General features: G+C 35.6%; 1 protein-coding gene across 1 annotated transcript in view; it reads left to right on the top strand.

Moving 5' to 3' along the window:
• The window catches only part of MEOX2 (mesenchyme homeobox 2), a 65,839-nt gene extending 62,864 nt beyond the window's left edge, over positions 1 to 2,975 (top strand). Inside the window, exon 3 of the mRNA XM_010967148.3 lies at positions 1,580 to 2,975. Within this exon, the coding sequence (XP_010965450.2) occupies positions 1,580 to 1,804 (225 nt within the window). The 3' untranslated portion in view covers positions 1,805 to 2,975. The remainder of the gene's footprint in view (positions 1 to 1,579) is intronic.
• Positions 2,976 to 22,386: the final 19,411 nt, after the last annotated feature.

The following is a 22,386-nucleotide window of genomic DNA, read 5'->3' on the forward strand; positions in this document are numbered from 1 at the left end:
TAAACATTTAAAGGTGCTTTACTTCATTAGTAATCAGGAAATACGAAATAATCACATGATGAGATAACATTTATAGTTGTTATATTGAAAAAAATTGATAACTCCAAATATTGATAAAGATGTGGGTTAATACACCCCTGATGGTTGGGGGGTGAGGGGAGCGTTAAATTGATGAAGCTGTGGAAAGTAATTTTTCTGTATTATGTGAAATTGAACATTCATACACCCTGTGACCTCTTGAAGCAACTCCTGGATGTATGTTCAGAGAAGTTCTATCACATGTTTATCACAACACAAATGCAAGAATGTTTATAGTGGCATCATTTTTGAAGAAGAAAAGAAAGTAGTTCAAGTGTCCTTGGACAGGAAAATGAGTACACCGCAGTATATTCACACAATGGAATTGCATACAGACATAAAAAATGAATGAATGCTGTCCCTTGAATCAACATGGATAAGGCAAGAAGCCTGGAGTTAAGAACATTCCATTTTGATAAACCTAAAAGACAAAACAAAGTTAAACGAGACTTTTTAGGATCATGTGTGGTGAAAAAAGCTATTGTTTCTGTTTATTTTGTTGGTTTTAAATAAAGGCTTGGGGATGATAAACACAAAATTCAAGCTGTGGTAACTTTGAGTGGAGAGGACAGAGAAATGCAATGTTTTAGGAACACTTAGCTTAACAAGAATAAACAAAGATGAGAAGTGCAGTGGGGAAGGAAAAGTTCCTCCTAGGAACTAGGAAGATGAAATGATGCCAACGTCATTCTGGTTCTGGTCATGGATGGTCATTTAGCGCATGTTTACAATTTTTTGTTTTATTATATATGTATATATCTCTATATAGATTTAATGTTTTAGGCAAATTCAATTAATATTTTAGAAGGAATACTTATCTCTACAAAGCTGATGTGACTAAAATACTGTGCAATCTCAGTATTAGCATTTAACCAATATCAGTGAGAATTTTTTATCTTGATCTTGTTTTCAGGAAATTATTGGAATTCACATTTTTTGTAAAGTCAAATAGAAGTACCAAGGGCAGGAGAAAAAAGAGTAGTTCCAAAGAAGATGGACTCACTTTGAGATAAAACAGTCAAGTAAAGCTTTGTGAATGCAGCAATGGACTGCAGTGGCAGAGAATGACCTTCCAAATGTAGCTTCATCAGTAGCAACCTGAGCATATTTAAAATTGGTTCAGAAATGACAGTGGCAGAGTGAGGGGGCAGGGCGGGGGGTTGTTTGACCAAGACAATTATTAAATGTTAATTCTAATTCACAGAAACTCTTTATAAAGCTAAATACCTTTGAACAACCAAATAACAGTTTTCTCACCTGTTTTTATATTGTATGTCATAAAACTTGAAATATAGTACTTCGTACCTTCTGAAAGTTTTTTAATTATCATGAACGTGGTACCTGATCAGATTCAGTGTTGATTTATTTTCATATTCAATCCTTCACAGCATGTTTGCATAGGCCTTTGAAAAGCTATTTATTCAGTGATGACCAAAATGGAGGGAAAATGTCCATTTAATGTCTTTCCTTCCTTTGTTTCTTTGCTCCCTGTCTGTTAAAGGTGAAAGTCTGGTTCCAGAACAGGCGGATGAAGTGGAAGAGAGTAAAAGGAGGACAGCAAGGTGCTGCCGCTCGAGAAAAGGAACTGGTGAATGTGAAAAAAGGAACCCTTCTGCCTTCAGAGCTTTCGGGAATTGGTGCAGCCACCCTCCAGCAAACAGGGGACTCTCTAGCCAACGAAGACAGCCACGACAGTGACCACAGCTCAGAGCATGCGCACTTATGATAGACACAGAGGGGACCAGCTCCATTCTCAGGAAAGAAATGTTGTGATGGCAAGCCTTACTCAAACATCGTTTACACAGAGAGATGACTATGCTGGTGGTTTTTAATATTATTAAATTCAGGCATCTCAAGTCTGTTTTTCATGATTGTTAGAGGGTTTACACTAAGTGCCACTTATTAAAGATGCTTCCACAGTGAAGATGGAGGTGAACTTGCTTTGAATATTCCAGATGTGTTGGTCGTGTGTATGACAGTGAGCAACTTTGTGTTTGCTTTTGCTTGCACTGAAAATTAAATTGCTATCAAGAGCAAACTATGAGACATTTGTATCCAAGATGCCTCCAGAGTGAAGATGCAGAAGATGAATTTGCTTTGAACATTCCAGATGTCCGAGGTCATGGGTGACAGTGGGCAGGTATTTGCTCTTGCTTGCACTGACAATTACATTGCTATCAAGAATAAACCATGAAACACTCTATCCTGAACAGCCACAGTGCCTGAAATCACTCTTAAGTGGATAAAAAATGTATTTTAACTCTGTATATATTACCCTTAAGTCATTTTCCTGTCTTCACTACGTTTAGCAATGCATTCATATTAGCTGATGAAAATAGGCACTCACGATGACAACCAGAACCAGCTTCTTGTCTTTTATACATTTTGTCATCCCAGAAACAGTCAGCACATGCTTACTTGTGTTCAAGTAGAGAAAAATACATTAGAGTCTGATAGGACATATTCTTGTACCACAGACAAAACAAATCTTATGTTGCATTTTCTATCAACTGCTGCTAATACATTATTATAAAACTTACCTAGCTCCTCAACTCTTCCTATCTTATAGCTTTGAAAAAAAATTTAGGATCATAGGCAAATCAGTTACTTGCAGAAAGAGCTTTGTATGACAGACATTGTCTGATTTTGTTTCTATAAAATGTTAGCTGTTATGAATATGATTTAATTAACAAAATTAATTGCCCTCCTGATTGGCAATGGCATTAGACAAGTTGCAACGCAAAACTGATTCAAGTTGGTAGAATGTAAAATTCTGAATGTCTTCAAATTTAAATCAGTAATAACACATTATTTTTTCATATATGATGTATTCATGCAGAACAACAATCTTTGTATTTTGTAAAAAAAATGTTTAATAAATGATCCTTTGTAAATAATTTTGGTCTCCTACTGTGATTTTCTGAATGTTTACAGGTTTTAATGTAAATATTTAAGAAGGTTCCAAATTCACCTGCACTTGTATAAATCCAGATGATCATAATTAATAAATCATCTACATTTTTTATTACAAAAAAAATCAATCCTTGTGTAATAAATAAGCAGCTGAGACTAGGTATACAGTAAGCCATTTCCCTGACTTGAAGAATATGCCAGATGGATTTCCTTGTGTGTTTTATGAAATCAAAGATAAAGGTAAGAGAAAAAGTAATATTATTCACCATAATGAGAGAAACAAAATTCATATATTTTTAAGCTTATGTATAATAGATATGAATTCATCCAATAATTGTTTCTAATCAAAATATCCAGAGTTGTTGATGTGAAAATAAGCTAAGTAAGCTAATCAGAATTCTCAATCCTAGTGGACATTACCAATATAAGAAGTCAAGGATTATATTAACTTACTGTATTTTGTATCAAGCATGATTGCACATACAGTGGGTACCTAAGTTCTACTTACTACTTTATGACACTGTTTTTCATTTGTTCCATATTTTAACTTGGAATGTTTGCAAATATCCAGCACCTCCCCCTAGTCCTTAATTATTTAGAAATAAAAATAAAGAACACTAATCTGTTAAAAATTCCAAAAACCTCATTATCTGATTTCATATGCTTTAGAACGGTGAGACTTAAAAAAAAAAAATAGATTCGGTTACTTAGTCTAGCATGATATCTAAAAAGTATTCAAGAAATAAAAGAGATTGTTTGTATCTCATTTTTCCCACTGTGTAATAAATTTTACCACAGCAGTCAGCAATATTTCTAAATTAACTTTAGAGGGAAGGCAATTCAGATTGGTACCTTCAGCTGTAAAACAGACACTCTTCTATCGATTACTTAAATGAATACAAAGTGTATTTGTACTGATGACATCTACTTGGGTGGAATGACTTTCTTATTGTAGGTTTAAATTCAAAACATCTTGACAAATTGAAGAAGTGGGAAGATATAAATGAAGTTGAGTTTGATAGGGACAAAGTGGAGAATAATTCATTTCGGCAGGAAAATAATTTCCAGAAATAAGAGGAAAGGACAGCTTAGGAGCAGCTAAAAAGAGAGCTAAGGTCTGTGGCCCAATGGAAAGATACGAGAATAACAATTTAACGTGATAAATGAAGTCAGAAAAAGTGATTCTGAATAGATACGACATTTAGGAAATGGGAAGCATTTGGATTGTGGATCATGCCTTTATTAGAGAATTGTGAGCTCTTTTAAAACGACGTAATGAAATCTGACTCCAGAGAACATTAATCATCAGGCAGGACAGGCCACTGACTGACCAAAAGGGGGCATCACTTTATTCATAGTGAATTAAAATGATCCACTATATAAGATGCTGGAACACATTAGCAAAACGATGACACATTGACGCTAGATTAATTTTAATCGGAAGAAGTTACTGTCATTTTGGAGTATTTCGTATTCTCCTATCGTAAAAGTGGTACGTTAAGTTTGCTAGACAAAAACTCAACACTCTTCTAGAATTAGAATCCTAAAAGGAAACTTAGGATATTCTCATTTTCTATTGGGTTTAATTTATTCCAGAAATGATAAAATCTAAAAGAGCTCTCCTTGTTTTGATTCTACACTGAGATCCCAGCTTGCCATCATATCTTTTCATATATAATGCCCTTTTTATGTAACTCTGTGTCAGACCTTGTAGCTCTGTGGAAATTTATAATAGCATGAAAGTACCTTTTTCTGAAAATAGTATGGAATCGTGGTTAGAGTGATTTTTCCAGCGAGATTCAGAGGGATGAACACTACAAAGTTTTTCCAAAAGCTGATCCATGTATTTTTAACTCATTATTAACATGATTCCAATTACTTTTTCCTTCCCACGTATACCTAGGGTTGTCAGCCTGCACTTTCCACGTCAGAGACCTGGGAACCAAGTTTGCCATTTTGTTTTTTTCTTAAACAAACTAAATGCACATCAAATAATCCCAGCCACAGTTTTAATACACTCCTGAATGACACCGCATATGGTAAATGTGGGAATGACTTGCGAAGTTCAATAAGGGCTTTCCCCTTTTATATAATGCGTTATTGATTTCTGTTAGTGTATAATCTTCAGGCACATTTGGAATGACTGTGTATTCAACACTTCAGTGTACTTATTTGGTTCAGTTCTGTTTGGTCGATGCAGAAACCTATTTACATCCCCTGAGTGCTGGGCAGGGGCAGCCAAACACCTTTACGTGAGCAAGCAGTTGACAAGGGCTGGCTGACAGTTATTGCCCGTCATTTCTGTGTATTCAACTATCATTACATTTCTGCCAACAGATTTGCAAGACTGTGGCAAAAGCAGTAAGTATGACCATTCATGCTCCATATTTTGAAGTTTATTTTGATCATTCGTTATAATTTTACTCCTCTTTCTTACTTTGAAAATAGATTTTTAAATGCTTGTTAGACTATTACATGATTTTTACTCAATCACACTCGAAATTGTTTCTTATAATTCTTATAAATCTTTTAGAAAATTGAGTATACCTACAGTTTCCTTTGTCATTCTTTATAATCAATAATCAAATTATTAAAAAAATAATTTAAAAGTGACTTTTAAAGATGTTCAAAGTAATTTTGATGAACATATTCAAAGTTAAAGAAAGGTTATCTGCAAATTTTTAAAAAATCATTTCGCTAATAAAGCTGTATGAAACAGTTATTCTTTTCCAACCAGCGCTTGGAGTTCTAGGTGGCTCCCTGAGCAGTGGTCCTATGCTAAAGCCACTCACATAGTATTTAGGGAAATTTAACAAATGAAAATGGCTGTCCTCCTCATTTCCAATCTTCCTCTGCTCTAATCAGTTCTTCACACTGCAGCCAGAGTAGTCCCAGTAAAGCAGAAATCAGATTAACAAGTGGTTCAAGGTGACTTTTGCAATAGTAAAGTTTCAAGCGAAATCTGTAGTCCACAAGAATCATTTATGAATGTTTTAAAAAGACAACTCAGATCATGTCCCTCCTTTGCACAAAACACTCCAATAGCTCAGAGTAAAAACTAAAACCCTTACCTGGGCCTCAAGACTTCAAATCTGGCTGCAACCTGGTGACTTGTCTGCCAACACTTTTTCTGCAAGGCCTCTGCTCTGACCGCTCTTGGCTTCCCGCCTACCCGTGACCACGCTGAATTCCTGCCTCTCTCATCCGGGCCTTGCGTTCCCTAGTCCCTCTGCATGGAATGCTCTTCTACCACATTTGTCTTAGACTTACTCCCTCATTTCCTGTAGCTCTCCACTTCCTTATATAGGCATTCCCTGATCTTAAATAACACAGTACCACCTGTCACATTCTAGTCCTTAAGGAAGTATTGTTTTTGTTTTTGTTTTCTTTTCTCTCAGCTGTTAGCTAAGTATCTGCTGATTTTTTCTTTTAATTGGTTGCAGGCTTCCTGAGAGCAAGAACTTTGTCTATTGACTTCCTTATTCTGTCTCTAGCACCTTGCACAGACCTTGGAAGCCCCACCACCAGCCCATATCCTGAATTTGTGTGAATTAGAAAAAGGGGGCTCCTGCCTCAGAATATTGCCAATATTGCCCGTATTGCCAATAATGCCGACGCTCGCTGACCAGTGTTTATTGTAAAACTGTTACTGAAGGCAAGTCCCTGTGCTGGCCGAACAAACCATGAGGCCAAACAAACTGAAACATCGAAACCTGGAGCAGGGAAAGGTTTACTGCAGGGTCGAGCAAGGAGGACGGGGTGGCTCATGCCCAAGCAACCCTAAACTACTCAAAGGGTTTCAGCAAAGCATATTTAAAGACCAGGAGAGGGAGGCAGGCGGCAGGGTGCTTGACCAGCTAGTGCACAATTCTCTGATTGTTTGATGTTAAGGTGACAGGGCAGTCAACGCTATCAACCCCGAGGCACCAGAAGGTCCGGGGGCCATGCACTCTCGATCAAAGTAGTTAATTAATTTTTTCCCTTTGGTGGTGGTTTTAAGCATCTGAAAAACTCAGGAAATATACATGAGACACTATTATCTGGGAACTTCAGAGAGGAGCTACAGCAGAGGGTATGAAGGAGGGGTTTGACCTGGAAGGCCCCACAGGGTCCTATCTGTTACAAAACTAAACCGTAGTTGTGAAGTAAATGATACCCCCTGGCGACATGCAATTCATGATTTGCACAATTGCGAACACAGACCCTGAGCTTAAATGGTTATGTTACTGAACCAGGTTCCTCTGCCTTACGCAGCAAGCGGAGCGCTGAGAAGCCAAGGCGTGCAATCAGGAAAGAGTTTATTCACGAGGCAGCCAAAGGAGGAATGGACAGCAAGTCTCAGACCTGCCTCCCGGAAAGCGCGGGGTTGGGATTCTTTGGGATAAGCAGGGAGGTCTTCGGCACGGAGGAAGGAGATTGGAGGCGGGGATAAGTCAGGTGACCTGCGCAGGCGTTATCTGGGTTTCACGCGTGTACACATTCAAAATGGAGGGACTTCGCACGATCTGAGGAGGAGTTTTTCAGTCCTCTGATGGCACAAGGCCATTTGTCAGACACCTGTGTGGGCCCAGTTTTAGCGCTGGTGGTTCCAACAAGCCTCAGCGGGCTCGCCGCTGCACCAGCGCTCACTCCAAGTTCCTGTAAAACAACCCAAGGACTAGAAGTTGAAGCCGGGAAGGTACCTGAAGCTGGAAGGTATGCAATTAAAGAAAAGAAAGAAAAATAAATAACTAAAGCCAGCTTAATCGGTGAAGGCCCTTTATAAGCAGAGGGGTTTTAACAAGCTGTTTCACTATCTGTTGCTCTACAAGACAAGCTCAAGAGTTCCTGTCAGCCACCCGCTTCTGTTAAGCCTCCGGGGCGCGGCTGCAGTTGTAGCAAGCAATAAATATTGTTGAATTAATTCAGGAACCAAATAACATGAGGTCCAGTCAGAGATATACCTGAAAAGCTCGATTAGTTCTAAAATGCAGCTCTGGAACATTTTCTTAATGAGCCGTATGTGGGTGTCACAAGCCAAAACAAAAATTTGGTTAGAGTCTTTAAAATTGTACTAATAATATACCAAGTTGAATGAGAATAAATAGAAAGACAAGTTAAGGGGAATAGACTTTAACAGATGTTCATTTATGGTTCGAGAGAAAAGGGAAAATTTTTCCTTCTACTCAGATGCCTGTCTTGAAATTCTCACAATTTTTTGCAGACAGTTTGGCTGGTTTCCAAACATACATCGTTTCTTGTCTGGTATGAGGAATGCCATCTGTGCAGTATGGAAATCCTTTTTTAAAAATGGACTGCTAATTATACTCTGGGCAGGTGCTGTTAAAGTGAAATCAGGTGTCAAGCTTATAATTGTCTGAACTGACTATGCTATGTTGAAAAAGAATGGCATACCGTATTGTAAAATGGAATTTAAGCATGGCATGTAAGCATTCCGTTTTTGGGGTGTTGCAAAGGTCAGATCTCATAGCAAAGCTGTAAAACTTTCAAACGACTTCCACCGTCAACAATGGAATAGAGCTTTACTTGAAATCAAGGATATGGGCTACATCAAAGTTATATATTTCCTCACTGAAATATCTTTCCAATTATATTTTTTTCTGAAAAGTAGATGAAGGAGGAACAGTAAGCTGAAACATATGACTACCAATTCCAAAATACATCCATTAATTTTGAAAAATTAGTCCAAATTAGTTTTTCATAGTTATTACACAGAACTGATTTTATTATCAGAATAAATAGCCTCAATGGAGTTTTTAAGCCCCCTTCAGGGCAAAAGTGACCAATTTATTTTCTTTAAATATAGCAATTAGATAGTTTATAGGCCTTCACAGTTATTCTGCAGGTTCATGATGGCACACTAATTTGATACTGTGCTAACTGGTATAAAGCGAGATAGAAAAACCTCTCGGACAAATTTTGAAGTATGAGTATAGATGTATCTACTACAGTAAGAAGCCTTCATCATTATTGTGAGTCTAACTTTGTTGTTGCTTACTGTCTGTGACCTCTCTGCTGTTTGCCATATGGTTAATGCATTACTATCATTCAATCCTTACAGCGGCTCTATTAGAGTCCAGTATTGTCCTAGGTGAGATGAGACAATGGAAGCTGAGCAAGTTAAAGCATCTCGCCTAAACCCATGTGCAACCCATTAAATGGGGTTTATAGTGAAATCTGTTGAACCCCAAAGCCTGTGTTTTGACCACTCCAAAAATAGCCTCGTCATAAAACAAGTGTATTAGGCAGAAGGATTTCCCTTATTAGCCCATTTAATATCAAAGCAAATGTCATTAGCATAACAAATTATTGTAATTTCCATGCCGCTTGGTCTCAGCTGAAACTTCGGCCACTGTAGCCAAGGCAAACAGAGCCACAAACAGGGAGTTTAAAAGGCCCCTTCTTCACCAAGAATCTAGTGGTCTGTTAAAGCCAGCAGACTTAACAGAGGAAGCTTGGTCTTATATCCAATTCCAGCTAGCTCAGTTATCTTGTCTCTCATCCTACAATGCATTAGAATGATCAGATAAGACTTGGAAAGTTGTTACTGCCAAACACAGGGTGATGAACAGGACTGGAAACTATATATCAAAGGAGAACACAGAAAAATGATAAAAAGTAATTTGGAGTTGTTAAAAGATAAACTGAGGTATGTTAAAAATTTTAGGAGTTTATTTGAGCAAAAAGTGATTCAAATCCTGCAGCGCCAAACCAAAAGTGTTTAGGAGCACTCCACTGACAGGAGCTTGGGGAAATACTTACCTAGAGAAAATTTGGAAGCAAAGTAAGAAAATTATTGAATGGCTATAGCTTGAAGCCTACGTAGTTGGCTGTGATTGGTTGTCCTTAGCATTTTGATTTCATATACTTGAGGCATTTATAGGCTTAGATTTTGGTTTGCTTACATTGGCGGCCATGGTGTTACAGACACCTCAGTCTAAAAGCCTCCTTGTTTAATTAATTTAATGGAGCTAATTATCTTTACATGAAAAATCTCCATATTACAGCAGGATTTGGTTCATTAAGATGTGTTAAAAACAAAATGGAGTTGCTTATGCTAAGTCCCAATTCTCTAAACCAAGACTTAATTATAGTTTTGGCTCTGCCAGAAATGGAATCTTAAATTAGTCCATCAGGATTCACCTGATTAGCACTAGTTTGGTATTCTGTACATTAGGTAATAGATACTTGCCAGCCCCTAAAGGAAAGTAGCTTTGCAATAGCCGAGCCACTTCCCTGTCTGTCTGACTCCCTGTCCCTGCTCCATTCTGCCTGTAAAAATCTTACGTTTTGCACAGATTCTCAGAGCTCTCTTCTGTCTGCTAGATTGGATGCTGCCTGAATGGAATTGATTTTTGCTCAAACAAGTGCTTAAAAATTTAATGTACCTCAGTTAATCTTTTAACAGTGCTGGTGTCAGAGGAGGAAACTGAAGGAGACCCCCAAGGGCCCCCAGAAGCAGAGAGCAGCCAGGTGAGGGTACCTGTGAGGCCCTTGAGCTCACCACTTTCTTGCTGCCTCTGGAGGTGGGGGGTAAGTCGCTCTCAGATCCTAGCTCTGCAGCTTTTGTGTTATGAGCTGTCAGACTTCATTTGAAAATTTCTTTTTCTATCTAGACTGGGTCTGGAAACCAGCCAGAGTAGGCTTGGGTCCAACCTAGAATCCAGACTGGGTCTGAGGTAGGGCTGAGTTTGACTTAAGCTGGACTGGGTCCAGGGAGAGGCCTCAAGTGGGTAAAATTTTGCTTTAAAGCTGAATAAGTAGGCTAACATTACCAAAGATAATCTTGAATTACAGTGGCCACGGCCCCTAGATCAGCTAGACCAGCTTATCCTATTATGAGGTGCTCTAGAGAAAAAGGGGTTTCAGCCAATCACTCACCATAAAGGTAGAGGGAAATTATTTTACCTCCTTTGCAGATTCTGGTGACCAGGATGAGAGTTGCTGGGATACCCTGCTTGCTCCAGAGCCTGCAGACGAGATACTGGGAAAACTGACAGTAGCCAGCAAAGGGTGAGAATTCTTTTTTTTTTTTTTTTAAATTTCTGGTATACAGCACAATATTTCAACCATACATATACATAACTGTATTTGTTTTCACATTTTTCATTATAGGTTATCACAAGATATTGAATCTAGTTCCCTGTGGTATACAGAGAAATTCGGTTTTTTGTCTATTTTATATAGAATAGTTAGTATTTGCACATCTCGAACTCCCAATTTATCCCTTCCAACCCCCTTTCCCCATGGTATCCATAAGTTTGTTTACTATGTCTGTGAATCTGTTTCTGTTTTGTAGACAATTTCATTAGTCAAGAGTGTTTTCTTTTTTCTTTCTTTTTTATACTCCACATATGAGTGATATCATCTGGTATTTTTTTTTTCTCTTTCTGGCTTACTTCACTTAGAATGATGATCTCCAGGTGCATACATGTTGCTGCAAATGGCATTCTTTTATTCTTTTTTATGGCTGAGTAGTATTCCACTGTGTAAATATACTACAACTTCTTTATCCAGTCATCTCTCGATAGACATTTAGATTGTCTCCATGTCTTGGCTATTGTATATGGTGCTGCTATGAATATTCTTTTTTAAATTGAGGTATAGTCAATTTACAGTGTTGTGTCAACTATGAATATTCTTATCAGAGCTCTCCCAAATCTCTATCTGTGTTGTCTGGTTAAGAGAGGAAGGTAAAATTTCACACAGCCCCTGCCTTCCAGATTGGTAGGAAAAAAAAATTGTAAGGATCAGATCTCTGAATTGTGACTTGTAAATTTACTTTCAGGTCCTCATTGGTTATTGATCCTTCCTCTCCAGGGACAGCTATGCCTACTTGTTTGTCTCATTTTGTGTCCTGGAACTTCATGTGACTTTCTGCCTGACTGGGGCACACAGGTTCTTGTGTGTGCCAGCAGTATAACTGTCAGGTTGGGGGCCCCCAAAATATGGCTAAACAGAAATATGGGTTTCACTCCATTTTGGGCTAGGGTCTTATGAACTGTCGCTAGCTCTCAGGGAAACTCTTTCTTTCTTTCTTCCTTTTTTTTTTTTTTGTTGTTGGCGGAGTGGCTCTGGAACTTAGGAGGGTAGTATGTTTTGCACTTTCTTTGGGGATGCCTCTTAAAGTGGCTCTATGGTCAGAAGTTGGCCAAATTGAAGCTGATGTTTAGAGTCAGATAAGAACTTTTTTAAGGCCTCCTTCCCTAAGTTAAGATGAAACTTTGTACATGGCGGCAGTGGAGGTACATAATTCTGAAGCCTTTGTGGAAAGATTTACTAAAACATTCCAAAGACTCATTGTTCTAAATCTAAACATAGGAAATTTTTCATTTCTTCTTAGTTGTAGACCTTCTCCTTGATATAAAGAAGCAAAATGAAGATAATTAGTTTGACGGGTGGGTCAGCCTTTTGTTATCATTCAGGTTGCAAACCAATTCTTTGAGGAATTAAAACCAACTGTACTTGTTTTAAAAATCCAGTCTTTACAAGAACAGAAATCAGCTCTAGAAACAATGCAAAGCCCACTTGTCCTTTTTATCAACTCCCAGACCTCTCCTTTTCATCTTCATAGGCTTGCTTACGTTGTAAAAGATCTGGACTTCAGGAACAAAAGCCCTTCCTCGAAAAACTGACATCCTTTCTCTGTGCTTTCTAGATGTAAATGTTCTACCATTTCCCCTCTTTGAACCAAGAGCCATAAGCTCTCTGTGTCTCTCTTTATGTTTATGTATATCTTTGTATGTATGTTATAGACGTGTGGGTTTTTTTCTGCCTCCAAGTGGTATTGCCAAAAATAGTTGGTAAACACCTCTATTCAATTGGCCTAAAGAAAATTAAGTGTTTATATAAATTAGATATACTCTCAGAAATATAGAAACTAACGTAAATGTTTTTCCAGTTCATGTTAGGATAATCTTTAGTAGATAAAAGCTAGTTTAAGTTTCTTGGTTTAAGTAAAACAGGCAGGTCTTTAGTGCTATCAGTGTTAAATATAACGTAGGCATTTAACTTTTACTCTGCCTTTTTCTTTACCTAGGTTTACTAAAGGTCAAATAAGCTCATGTTATGTCTGTTAAAGAATTTGTCAGCAGAAAAACTTAAGACGATAGTAGCTCTTTAACGTTTGAACTGTTGAACAATGAAATTTTCATGGGTAATCTAAACATATTGTTAAGAACAAATAAGTTAAATAGATGTAAGTTAAAAGTTTATAAATGAGCTTTTCAACAGTTATTAACCTTAATAGTATGTCCACTGAAAAATAGTTTCCAAAATCTTACAATTATACAGAGATAATTAAATGATAAATATTCATTGATTATCTGGATCATTTCCAAATAAGATAAAATACTGAAACATTAATACTGAACACAAGTTTATTCACTTTTGGCTTTCTTTTACTGAGGGACTAGAAATATTTGTCTACTAGTAAACATACTTGTGCCACATTAGAAAATTTAGTGTAAGGAAGAATATCCTTCTAGAAATTAAGAAACGTCTTTATAAATTTGCCAATACACAGAGTGCTTATGTAACAGACAGTCCACAATTGCTTACTTCTGAGTTTTCAATAGGAATTAAGGATTCTAAGGATTAAGAATTCTAATAAATATATGTAGTTAAAACTACTTAGACATAATAAGGGTGAAAGGAAACAACAATGTATAAAAAGTAGGTAAAGAAAGTAAAATGACTGGTTGTTCCAGAATGAGAAAAAGGAAAAAAAAAAAATAGGACAAAACTAAATGGATGTAAAAAAAAAAACTGTAGAAGATTTGTGGAAAAGGCATCTTGAGGAAGAAATTGTATATATGTGCTTGCTAAGACTCGGATAGATTTATTCAAGTTTCTAAAAATTGAGTTTTAATATTAAAAGTACACTGGTACAAAGTTTGAATTTCGTTTTTTCTCTGTCAAAAGGACAAAGTTATTTTAGATTGTTGGTCTGCTCTTATAAGAAATTATAAACTAAGATTTTTCTTTACATTTAAGTACTCTACCTGGCAGCAAAGATTTTGCATCCATACACACAAAAACAGTTTACTGTGTTTCACTGTGTTTCATGTTGCCTTTATCAGAGCTTTGCTTATTTAAGAAAACTCAGTCTTCTCAGTATTGACAGGGCTAAGTTTCCTTCACAACTGTGTAACCTTCTGCATTTGCCTTTAACATCTTCTTTTGTCACTTTGGTTCAATAGAAAATCATTATATCATAATGATTCTGAATTCTTCTACATGTAATCTAAATTTAAATGACAAAATTAATCTACCATGTGTATTTATAGTGAGTGACTCACTAGCCAATTCCTATAATACATCTTTAATCAACATGACCATAAAATGTGCAATGCAAAAAAACTAGGTAGAATAAGCCATGTTAGATTTTACCCAGCAATGAGTAGTGATTACTTTTATGATGGCATAGGACTCTCTACCTCCTTAGACCTTGTTACATGATTATCTGTCTAGAGAGTTAAGTGACTTGTTATGTGTGTTGCTTGTTTTATCACTTAATTTTGTTATTAATTTATATTATCTATCTCATTGATAGATTAAGGTTTTGCTTTTTTTTTAACTTGAATTTTTTCTGGAGGCTTAGGTCAGGGTCCTACTTTTTCAGGTCCAGTCCTTTCCAAATGCCAGTGGCTTCCATCTGAGCACGTGGTTCAGGAGCATCCCAGCCTATGACAGCCCAGCAAGTAGTTGCAGGAACTCCTTTCAGGAATCAAGGCCACTTAATGTCTTGGGTTAGCTTTAAATAGGCTCTGTAATGGGGAACTCTCTGAGAGGAGAACATGGGTATGAGCTGAAATCTAAGAAGCTGAACTGGGATTCTGCAGTTGTTGTTGATTGGCTCTTGGCCTCTTTGACCACTTTTCTGAAAGTGAATATAGTTCAATTAAAAAAAAAAATTGCCCAAACCCACCATTTGACTTTTCCACCAAAATAAAGGTGTAAACTTTTCCTCTCATGAAATGGTTTGGAACCCCCTTCTTATTCATTCTGCATATGTATTCAATATAGACATTCCTTTTAGATCTCTGCCACTCTTTATTTACCATAATAAAGAAAATAATATATTTATAAGGTATAAATAAGGTGTTTATATTGAATATAATAATACTTTATATAATTTGTTTCTAACGGATTAATCAATTTTCATCAATTGTTTATTTCCTTATAAGGCCCAGAACCACTTTTACAAACCACTTTTCTTAATGGCAAGAAGTAAAATTCCTTGGAAAGGGATTTTTATGTAAATATGCTGACAGAGAAAGAGAGAAGAAAATAACGTAAAATTTAGTGTGTTCACAAAAATACAAATTAGATGAAGGCTTTAAAAGAACTGAAAATGCAAATCATCTTTTAGTTATACACAGTTTTCAAATATTATTAAAACTTTGTATGTAATCTGGAACTGAGACAGGAATGTCTTCTGTAAAGTTGCAAACTGAAGAGGAGTATATATTTCCAGCATATACTGATATTTCAGTAGCATCGTTTTCAGTTGAATGGAAAAACTATACTGAGACAAAATTTTGTTTTAAAAAATCATGAATTTGTGACTTCTACTTCGAATATGTAAAGTAATACTTTCATTTCACTTTTATAAATTCCTTTTTCTTTTATGCCCTTAAAAGAGTTCATTACCAACTTGACAATTTGCAGTTTTTAGACTTTCACCATGCAGCTTTTTGAGATGAACTTTAACAGGTGGCATTTACATCATGTATAGTCAGGCTGCCCAGTGATGGCAAATGCAAAGAGTCAGGTCCAGACGTATTAAAATTACTGTTTTCCTAGACAGTTTTCCTGTAACGGGACACATCTCCACCTGGAACAAATCCATAGATACTTCAAAGTGTAATAAATCCCCATCCAAACTTATTAGCTCTTTAATTTCCTAAACCTACTCCCCCTGTGTTATGTCCTACTCAACTACCATCCTCCTAGATGCTCAAATTGTAATTCTGAGTCCAAATTGCCTCTTCCTTCTGACTCTCAAACTTAAATTGATGGTAAACAGTTCAGTTAACTTTAAGTCCCTCCTTTTCACTCCATCTTACCTCTCATTACCTTGATCAAGACACTCACTATTATTAGAGACTTCGAAGATTTTACCTTCCTCCAGAAAGGATTCAGGTTTGCTTCTAGCATTCTTTTGGGTAGGACCACATAACTTAATTCAATTAGGAATGAGGTACTTTTTTTTTTTTTTCTGAGTTTGTCTATTTGAGGCTGATCTATTTCTAATTAATCCTTAATCTAGGTTGTTTGAGCCTTTCTTCATTACTGGAAACAGGACTCGATTTTTTGTCCCACATCCTACACACACTCAGCCCCATCAAATTATTGAAAGTTTTGCTGAGCTTCTGATTTTGTCAGTTTCTTCTTCAGCTCAGCCACTTTAGCCTCTGAGTTGAAGCTTAAAATCAACGAATGGTTTAATACAGAAAAAATGCTAAATGTCAGAATCACTGAAATTCACTTCCTTTCTCCTCAGGTCCAGGGGTTATCAAGTCCTACCTGGATTACTCTCTAATGCCTTCAAATAGAGATGCTTTAAAAATTTTTTCTGAGATGAAGTTCACATAATATAAAATTAACCCTTTCAAAGATGATCAATCCAGTGGAATTGTGTAACTTCACAACTTCACAATGTTGTGCAATCACTACTTCTATCTAGTTCTAAAACATTTTACCACCCTTAAAGGAAACACCATAACATTACTATTACTTTCCATTACCCCCCTCACCCTACAACAGTTCTCTGCCTCTAAGGAGTTACCTATTCTGGATATTTAATATAATTAGAATCATTTAATATGTGACCTTTTGTGCCTGGCCTCTTTCAATTAATAAAATACTTTTAAGAATCATCTATGTTGAATTATGTATTAGTACTTAACTCATTTTTATGGCTGAATAATATTCCATTGTATGTTTAGACAGCATTTTTTAAATCTGTTCATCATCTATTGATAGACAACTTGAACTGTTCCTACCTTTTTGGTTATTGCAGATAGACTGCTATAAACATAACTATCCAAGTATTTGTTAAATACTTGTTTTCAATTTTTTGGTGTTTATACCTAGAAGTGGACTTATTGGGTCATATGGTGACTCCCTGTTTAACTCTTAGAGATAATGGCATAATTTGTATATTGAGGTTCAATATTTCCTACACTGAATAGTAATCATGCAGTCAGAAAAAGTCCGTAAGAGAAAATACCATAAGAGTTTTCTCTTCTGAAGGAAAGATGGCATATTTTGACTTATTTATTCAAAAATACTTACTGACATCATACACCTTGTAAGAACCTGTGCCAGGCTCTAGGATATCAGCACTGAAGAAAACACTTCAGAGTTCTCATTAATTATTTTTCTATGCATACTGCATTTTGCTTTCTTTACTTTCTAGAGTCTATGGCTTTTAAAAATATCAGGCATATGCTGAATAAATATTATTAGGGAGAAAAATTCTAGTACTTAAGGCAGAAAGAACAGTTTTTGAGGAAAAAACTATTTAAACTGGAGCTATATGCATCCTTCTTTATGTGGCCATACTATGCCAAGGAGACAGGACTTTAACTCTGCTTTATGCATTAGCACAATGGAGTTTTTCCAGGCAGGCCAGGGTCTATGCCAAATTTGCCCCAGTGAAATCTACTGAACAGGCCTTCCTATTTTAAAAACTCATAAGCCATGAAGACAGAAGTCATCCAAGTATCTTCATTTTCAGAGTTTATAATGTCGATGTATCTTTCAGCTTCCTCTAACTTACTTTGAAATAGATTTGCACTTTGTGATGATTCTTAAAAATTATTCAGTTCTGAAAAATCATACTCTGTTGTATCTTGGTTCATCTAAAGTTTCTTGGGATATTTATATTTTTATATCAACAAGAAATCTGTTATGTAATACTGGTTTGCAGCAGGAATTATTAAAAGCATGTTCTTTAGATTTTTGTTGGAAATTAGAAGCAAGGTCATTTCAAATGTTTTCAAATCAGTATCTGTACTCTAGTAATTTAATAAGTATTGCAAAAACTTACAATGAATTAACTGGCACCATTAATAATTATATGGGATGATTAAATGTCTTCACAAAGATGGTACTATCCACCTCTGCTAATAACCACTAGAACCATAATTATGTCAAAAAAATTTCTTGCCTTTTGAGGCTGTGTTTAGGGTAAGAACTCTCCAGCAATACAAAACTAGGGAGAAATAGAAGAAAGATAACTCAAAGAATAAATAGAACATACAGAAACATATAGGAAGATGATAGGCTTAAGTAACCATGTCAATAATTACATTAAATGTAAATGTTCTATGTATCACAATTATCAGAAACCACGTCAGACTAAATATAAAAGCAAGACCAAACTATATGATGTCTACAGGAAACATGCTTTAACTATAAAGATGCAAATAGATTAAAAGTAAAAGAATAGAGACAGTCAATTGTAGCACTAACCAAAAGAAAGCTGGAATGATTATTTTAATCTTAGACAAACTAAATTTCAGGGCAAAAATATAACCACTAAAGAAATCTATGACATAATGATAAAGAGCCTACACATTAAGATGACATGGCAATACTGATATTTATCACCTAATAACAGAGAGAAAAAATACATGAAGGAAAAACTTACAGAATTAGAAGGAAAATAAAGAAAACCACAATTATAGTCAGAGATTTTAATACCACCCTCTCAAAAATAAATGAACAAGTAGAAATCGGTAAGGATATAAAAGCTTGAATGCTAACAGCTTGGTTTTTTTGATATTTATACAGCACTTCTCCAAATAACAGCAAACTATAGTTCTTCCCACAATGCATAGGAAACATTAAGATAGACTATATTCTGGATCATAAAACAAGTCTCAATAAATGAAAAAAGTTGCAAGTCTTACAAAAAACATTATTTAAACATAAAGTGGAACTAAATTATAAATCAATAGCAGAAAGATCTCTAGAAAACATTGAAATATCTGGAAAATAAATAACACACAGCAGTAACTGTGTACCAAAGAGTAAATCGTAAAAGGAATAAGAAATACTTAAAACTAAGTACTACTGTTTTATACCATTTAAGGAACATTTTTAAAAAGTTATGTGTAGTGACAGAGAGTAGATCTGTGGTTGGCTGAGGGTGAGGCTGGAATTAGGGGGTGGTTTTGTGGGGGCAGAAGGAGAAGGACATATTGATCTTCCTTTATTTACAATGAGGTTACATCTCGATAACCTATCATAAGTTGAAGATATCCTAAGTTGAAAATGCATTTAATGTACTTAACCCAACAAACTTCCTAGCTTAACCTAGCCTGCCTTCACTGTGCTCAGAATACTTACATTAGCATACAGTTGGGCAAAATCATTTAACACAAAGCCCCTTTTACAATAAAATGTTGACTATCTTGTGTAATTAATGGAATACTGTACTGAAAGTGAGAAACAGAGATTGTTGCCTGGGTACAAAATGGCTGTAAGTGTGTCGGCCGTTAGCCAGGGAGATCATGTGGTTGACTAGGCACTGTGGCTGGCTGCTCAGCATAATGAGAGTGTATCATACCACATGTTGCTTGCCCGGGGAAAGATCACATTTCAAAATTCCAAGTACAGTTTCCACGAAACACACATCTCTTTCCCATCATCATAAAGTCAAATAATTGTAAGCTGAATCATCATAAGTCAGGGACCATTTGTATGTATTATAAAGGTCACAAGGAAATTGTGGATGAGACAAATGCATTCGTTTTCTTGATTACAGTGATGGTTGCATGAGAGCATATATATAGATATGTGAGTAGTGTACTTTAAATATGTACTGTTTTTTTGTATGTTAATTATACCTCAGTAAAGCTACTTAAAAATGCTCTGGTCCAAGTTGCATTTTGAATGAACCTTTTATCCATGCATGATTTTGGAAGAACATGCATTGGTGATTTGAAAAATATATGTCACTGAATTAAGCTAATGATGGACTATACAAATTTCCCAAGATGGGAAACTTTTCATTCAGAAGCTAAAATTCTTGTTGAGTTGGCAGACTTATTTATTTCAGTTTCTTGACAATGTCTCTAAGTTATAGCATCAAAATAATCATAATATTTGATTGTTCTTTTATGTCAAAATTGTTCCCATGGAAAAAAAGTGGATGGTTAAGTTCACAGCTCAATCATAAAAGTGACTTTTCTTGAGATTTCTATGATACTTCAATGTGCAACAGCAGGACTTGATCAGCATTCCTATCTTGTCACACAGAATATTATAAAGATGTACAATCAAGTGTTGAGATTTAATAAAGTTAACAATTTTGACTGCTTCAGCATGAACATGTTTAAATGTAATGGTCTTTTCCTTTTTGTTTTGCCCTGCCAGTGGGCAGCAGTGAGGAGTATGATTCCTAGTGCAGCTCCTTGCCAGCACTTTTACCCACCATTGATTTTACACACAGTGAAAAAGGCAAATAATGCCTTATTGCCATTATCAAAATAATTTAGACCTTATAGCTCACGAAAGGGTTTTGCTCTTTGAGAACCAATGGAAATGATGACGTAGTTGAAAAATAGAAAAACGTTGAGATATTGTAAAGGCAAATAGTATAAGGAACAAAAAGAGCAATTAAAAACTCCTGTAGCTCCAGGAATCCCCCTTCTGGGCATATATACAGAGAAAACTGTATTTTGAAAACACACATGCACCACAATGTTCATAGCAGCACTATTTACAATAGCCAAGGAAGCAACCTAAATGTCCATCAGTAGATGATTGAATAAAGATGTCCACACAGTGGAATATTACTCAGCCATAAAAAAGAATGAACTAATGAACTTGCAGCAACATGGATAAACCTAGAGATTATCATACTAAGTGAACTAAGTCAGACAGTGAAAGACAAATATATGATATCACTTATATGTGGAATCTAAAAAAATGATATAAATGTTATTTACAAACCAAAAATAGACTCATGGACATAGAAAGCAAACTATGGTGTCCAAAGGAGAAGGGGCAGGGGAGGGATAAATTAGGAGTTTTGGATTAACAGATACACATTACTATATATAAAATACATAAATGGCAAGGGCCTACTATATAGCATAGGGAACTATATTCAATTTCTGTAATAACATATGATGGAAAAGAATCTGAAATACATATACATGTGTATGTATAACTGAATTGCTTTGCTGTACACCTGAAAACTAACATTGTAAATCAACTATACTTCAGTAGAAAACAAAATTAAGAAAAAAAAAACACCTGGGGATAAATTAAACAAGTAAATTATGTTCCAAATAAAAAGCAAACTAAAATGTGGCATGATTTTAAACAGTTCAGAGAGTGTCTTAAATAAGAATACTGTTGATATTTTCCTCACATAGTCCAGGGTTCCTGACATTGGAACATATGAAAAAGAAATATAATCCTTGTATATTTTTTGGCCAGTAGTGAACAATATTTATATAGTCATGTAACTCAGATCGTGTTTATTTACTTTCAACCTTTTAGAGAACAAATCATGTAAGGCTTGCTTAGAATTGCAAAACAGATTCATGTATTAACATTGGCTGTGTAAGAAGAGCTCACTAAGGATGGAGTATGGAAGTGGAAATTGGCCAGAAAGGTGGAGGAAAGAGCAAGGCTGCTAAAAAAATAGGAGGCAAGAGGTACCACTGCATGTTGATTGAACAAGGAACACGGATTTAAATGAAGTATTTAAAGTTACAATCATAATAATATGTAAACAGTACTGCAGATAGCAACATTTAAAGGAGAAGATACAGAGGAGTGTGATGTAATGAGTGAGCTGAACCTTCAGTTTCAAGGACAAGGTGATCAGTAGTTAGTCGTGGAAACTGATGAATCACCATTGGAGTAGGAGAGTCATAGAACAATAGCCTCTGACAGAATTTAAAATATAAGCAATAGAATACTGTTTCTAGGGAATAAGACACAGAAGGAGGAATGATACTTTTCAACATTACGTCTTCTATGGTGCTTTTTTCAAATAAAAGCAAGTATTGAATAAATATGTTAATAATAATATATAACATTAAGTACATATTATTTTACATATATTATGTCAATTATTTATATTTAAATATATTTATATATTATATACTAGAAAATATATAAAATAATTATAAAATTATATATAATAACATAAATAAATTTTTATCTGTGGTTTAACTCATGCTTTGCTCTCATGATAATGATACCTTGAGCCTTAAAAGTTTGAACCCCTTGAGTTTATAGGCTCTGTTTATTCTTCATATTTTAATGTTTAGTACAAGGTCTAGCATATCCTTGGTGCTCAATAACTATTAAGTAAATGTACAGTCACCATGATATTTGTGTAGGTCCAGGGAATACTGTGAT

This window comes from Camelus bactrianus, chromosome 7, assembly GCF_048773025.1.
Source record: "Camelus bactrianus isolate YW-2024 breed Bactrian camel chromosome 7, ASM4877302v1, whole genome shotgun sequence".
Taxonomy (NCBI): domain Eukaryota; kingdom Metazoa; phylum Chordata; class Mammalia; order Artiodactyla; family Camelidae; genus Camelus; species Camelus bactrianus.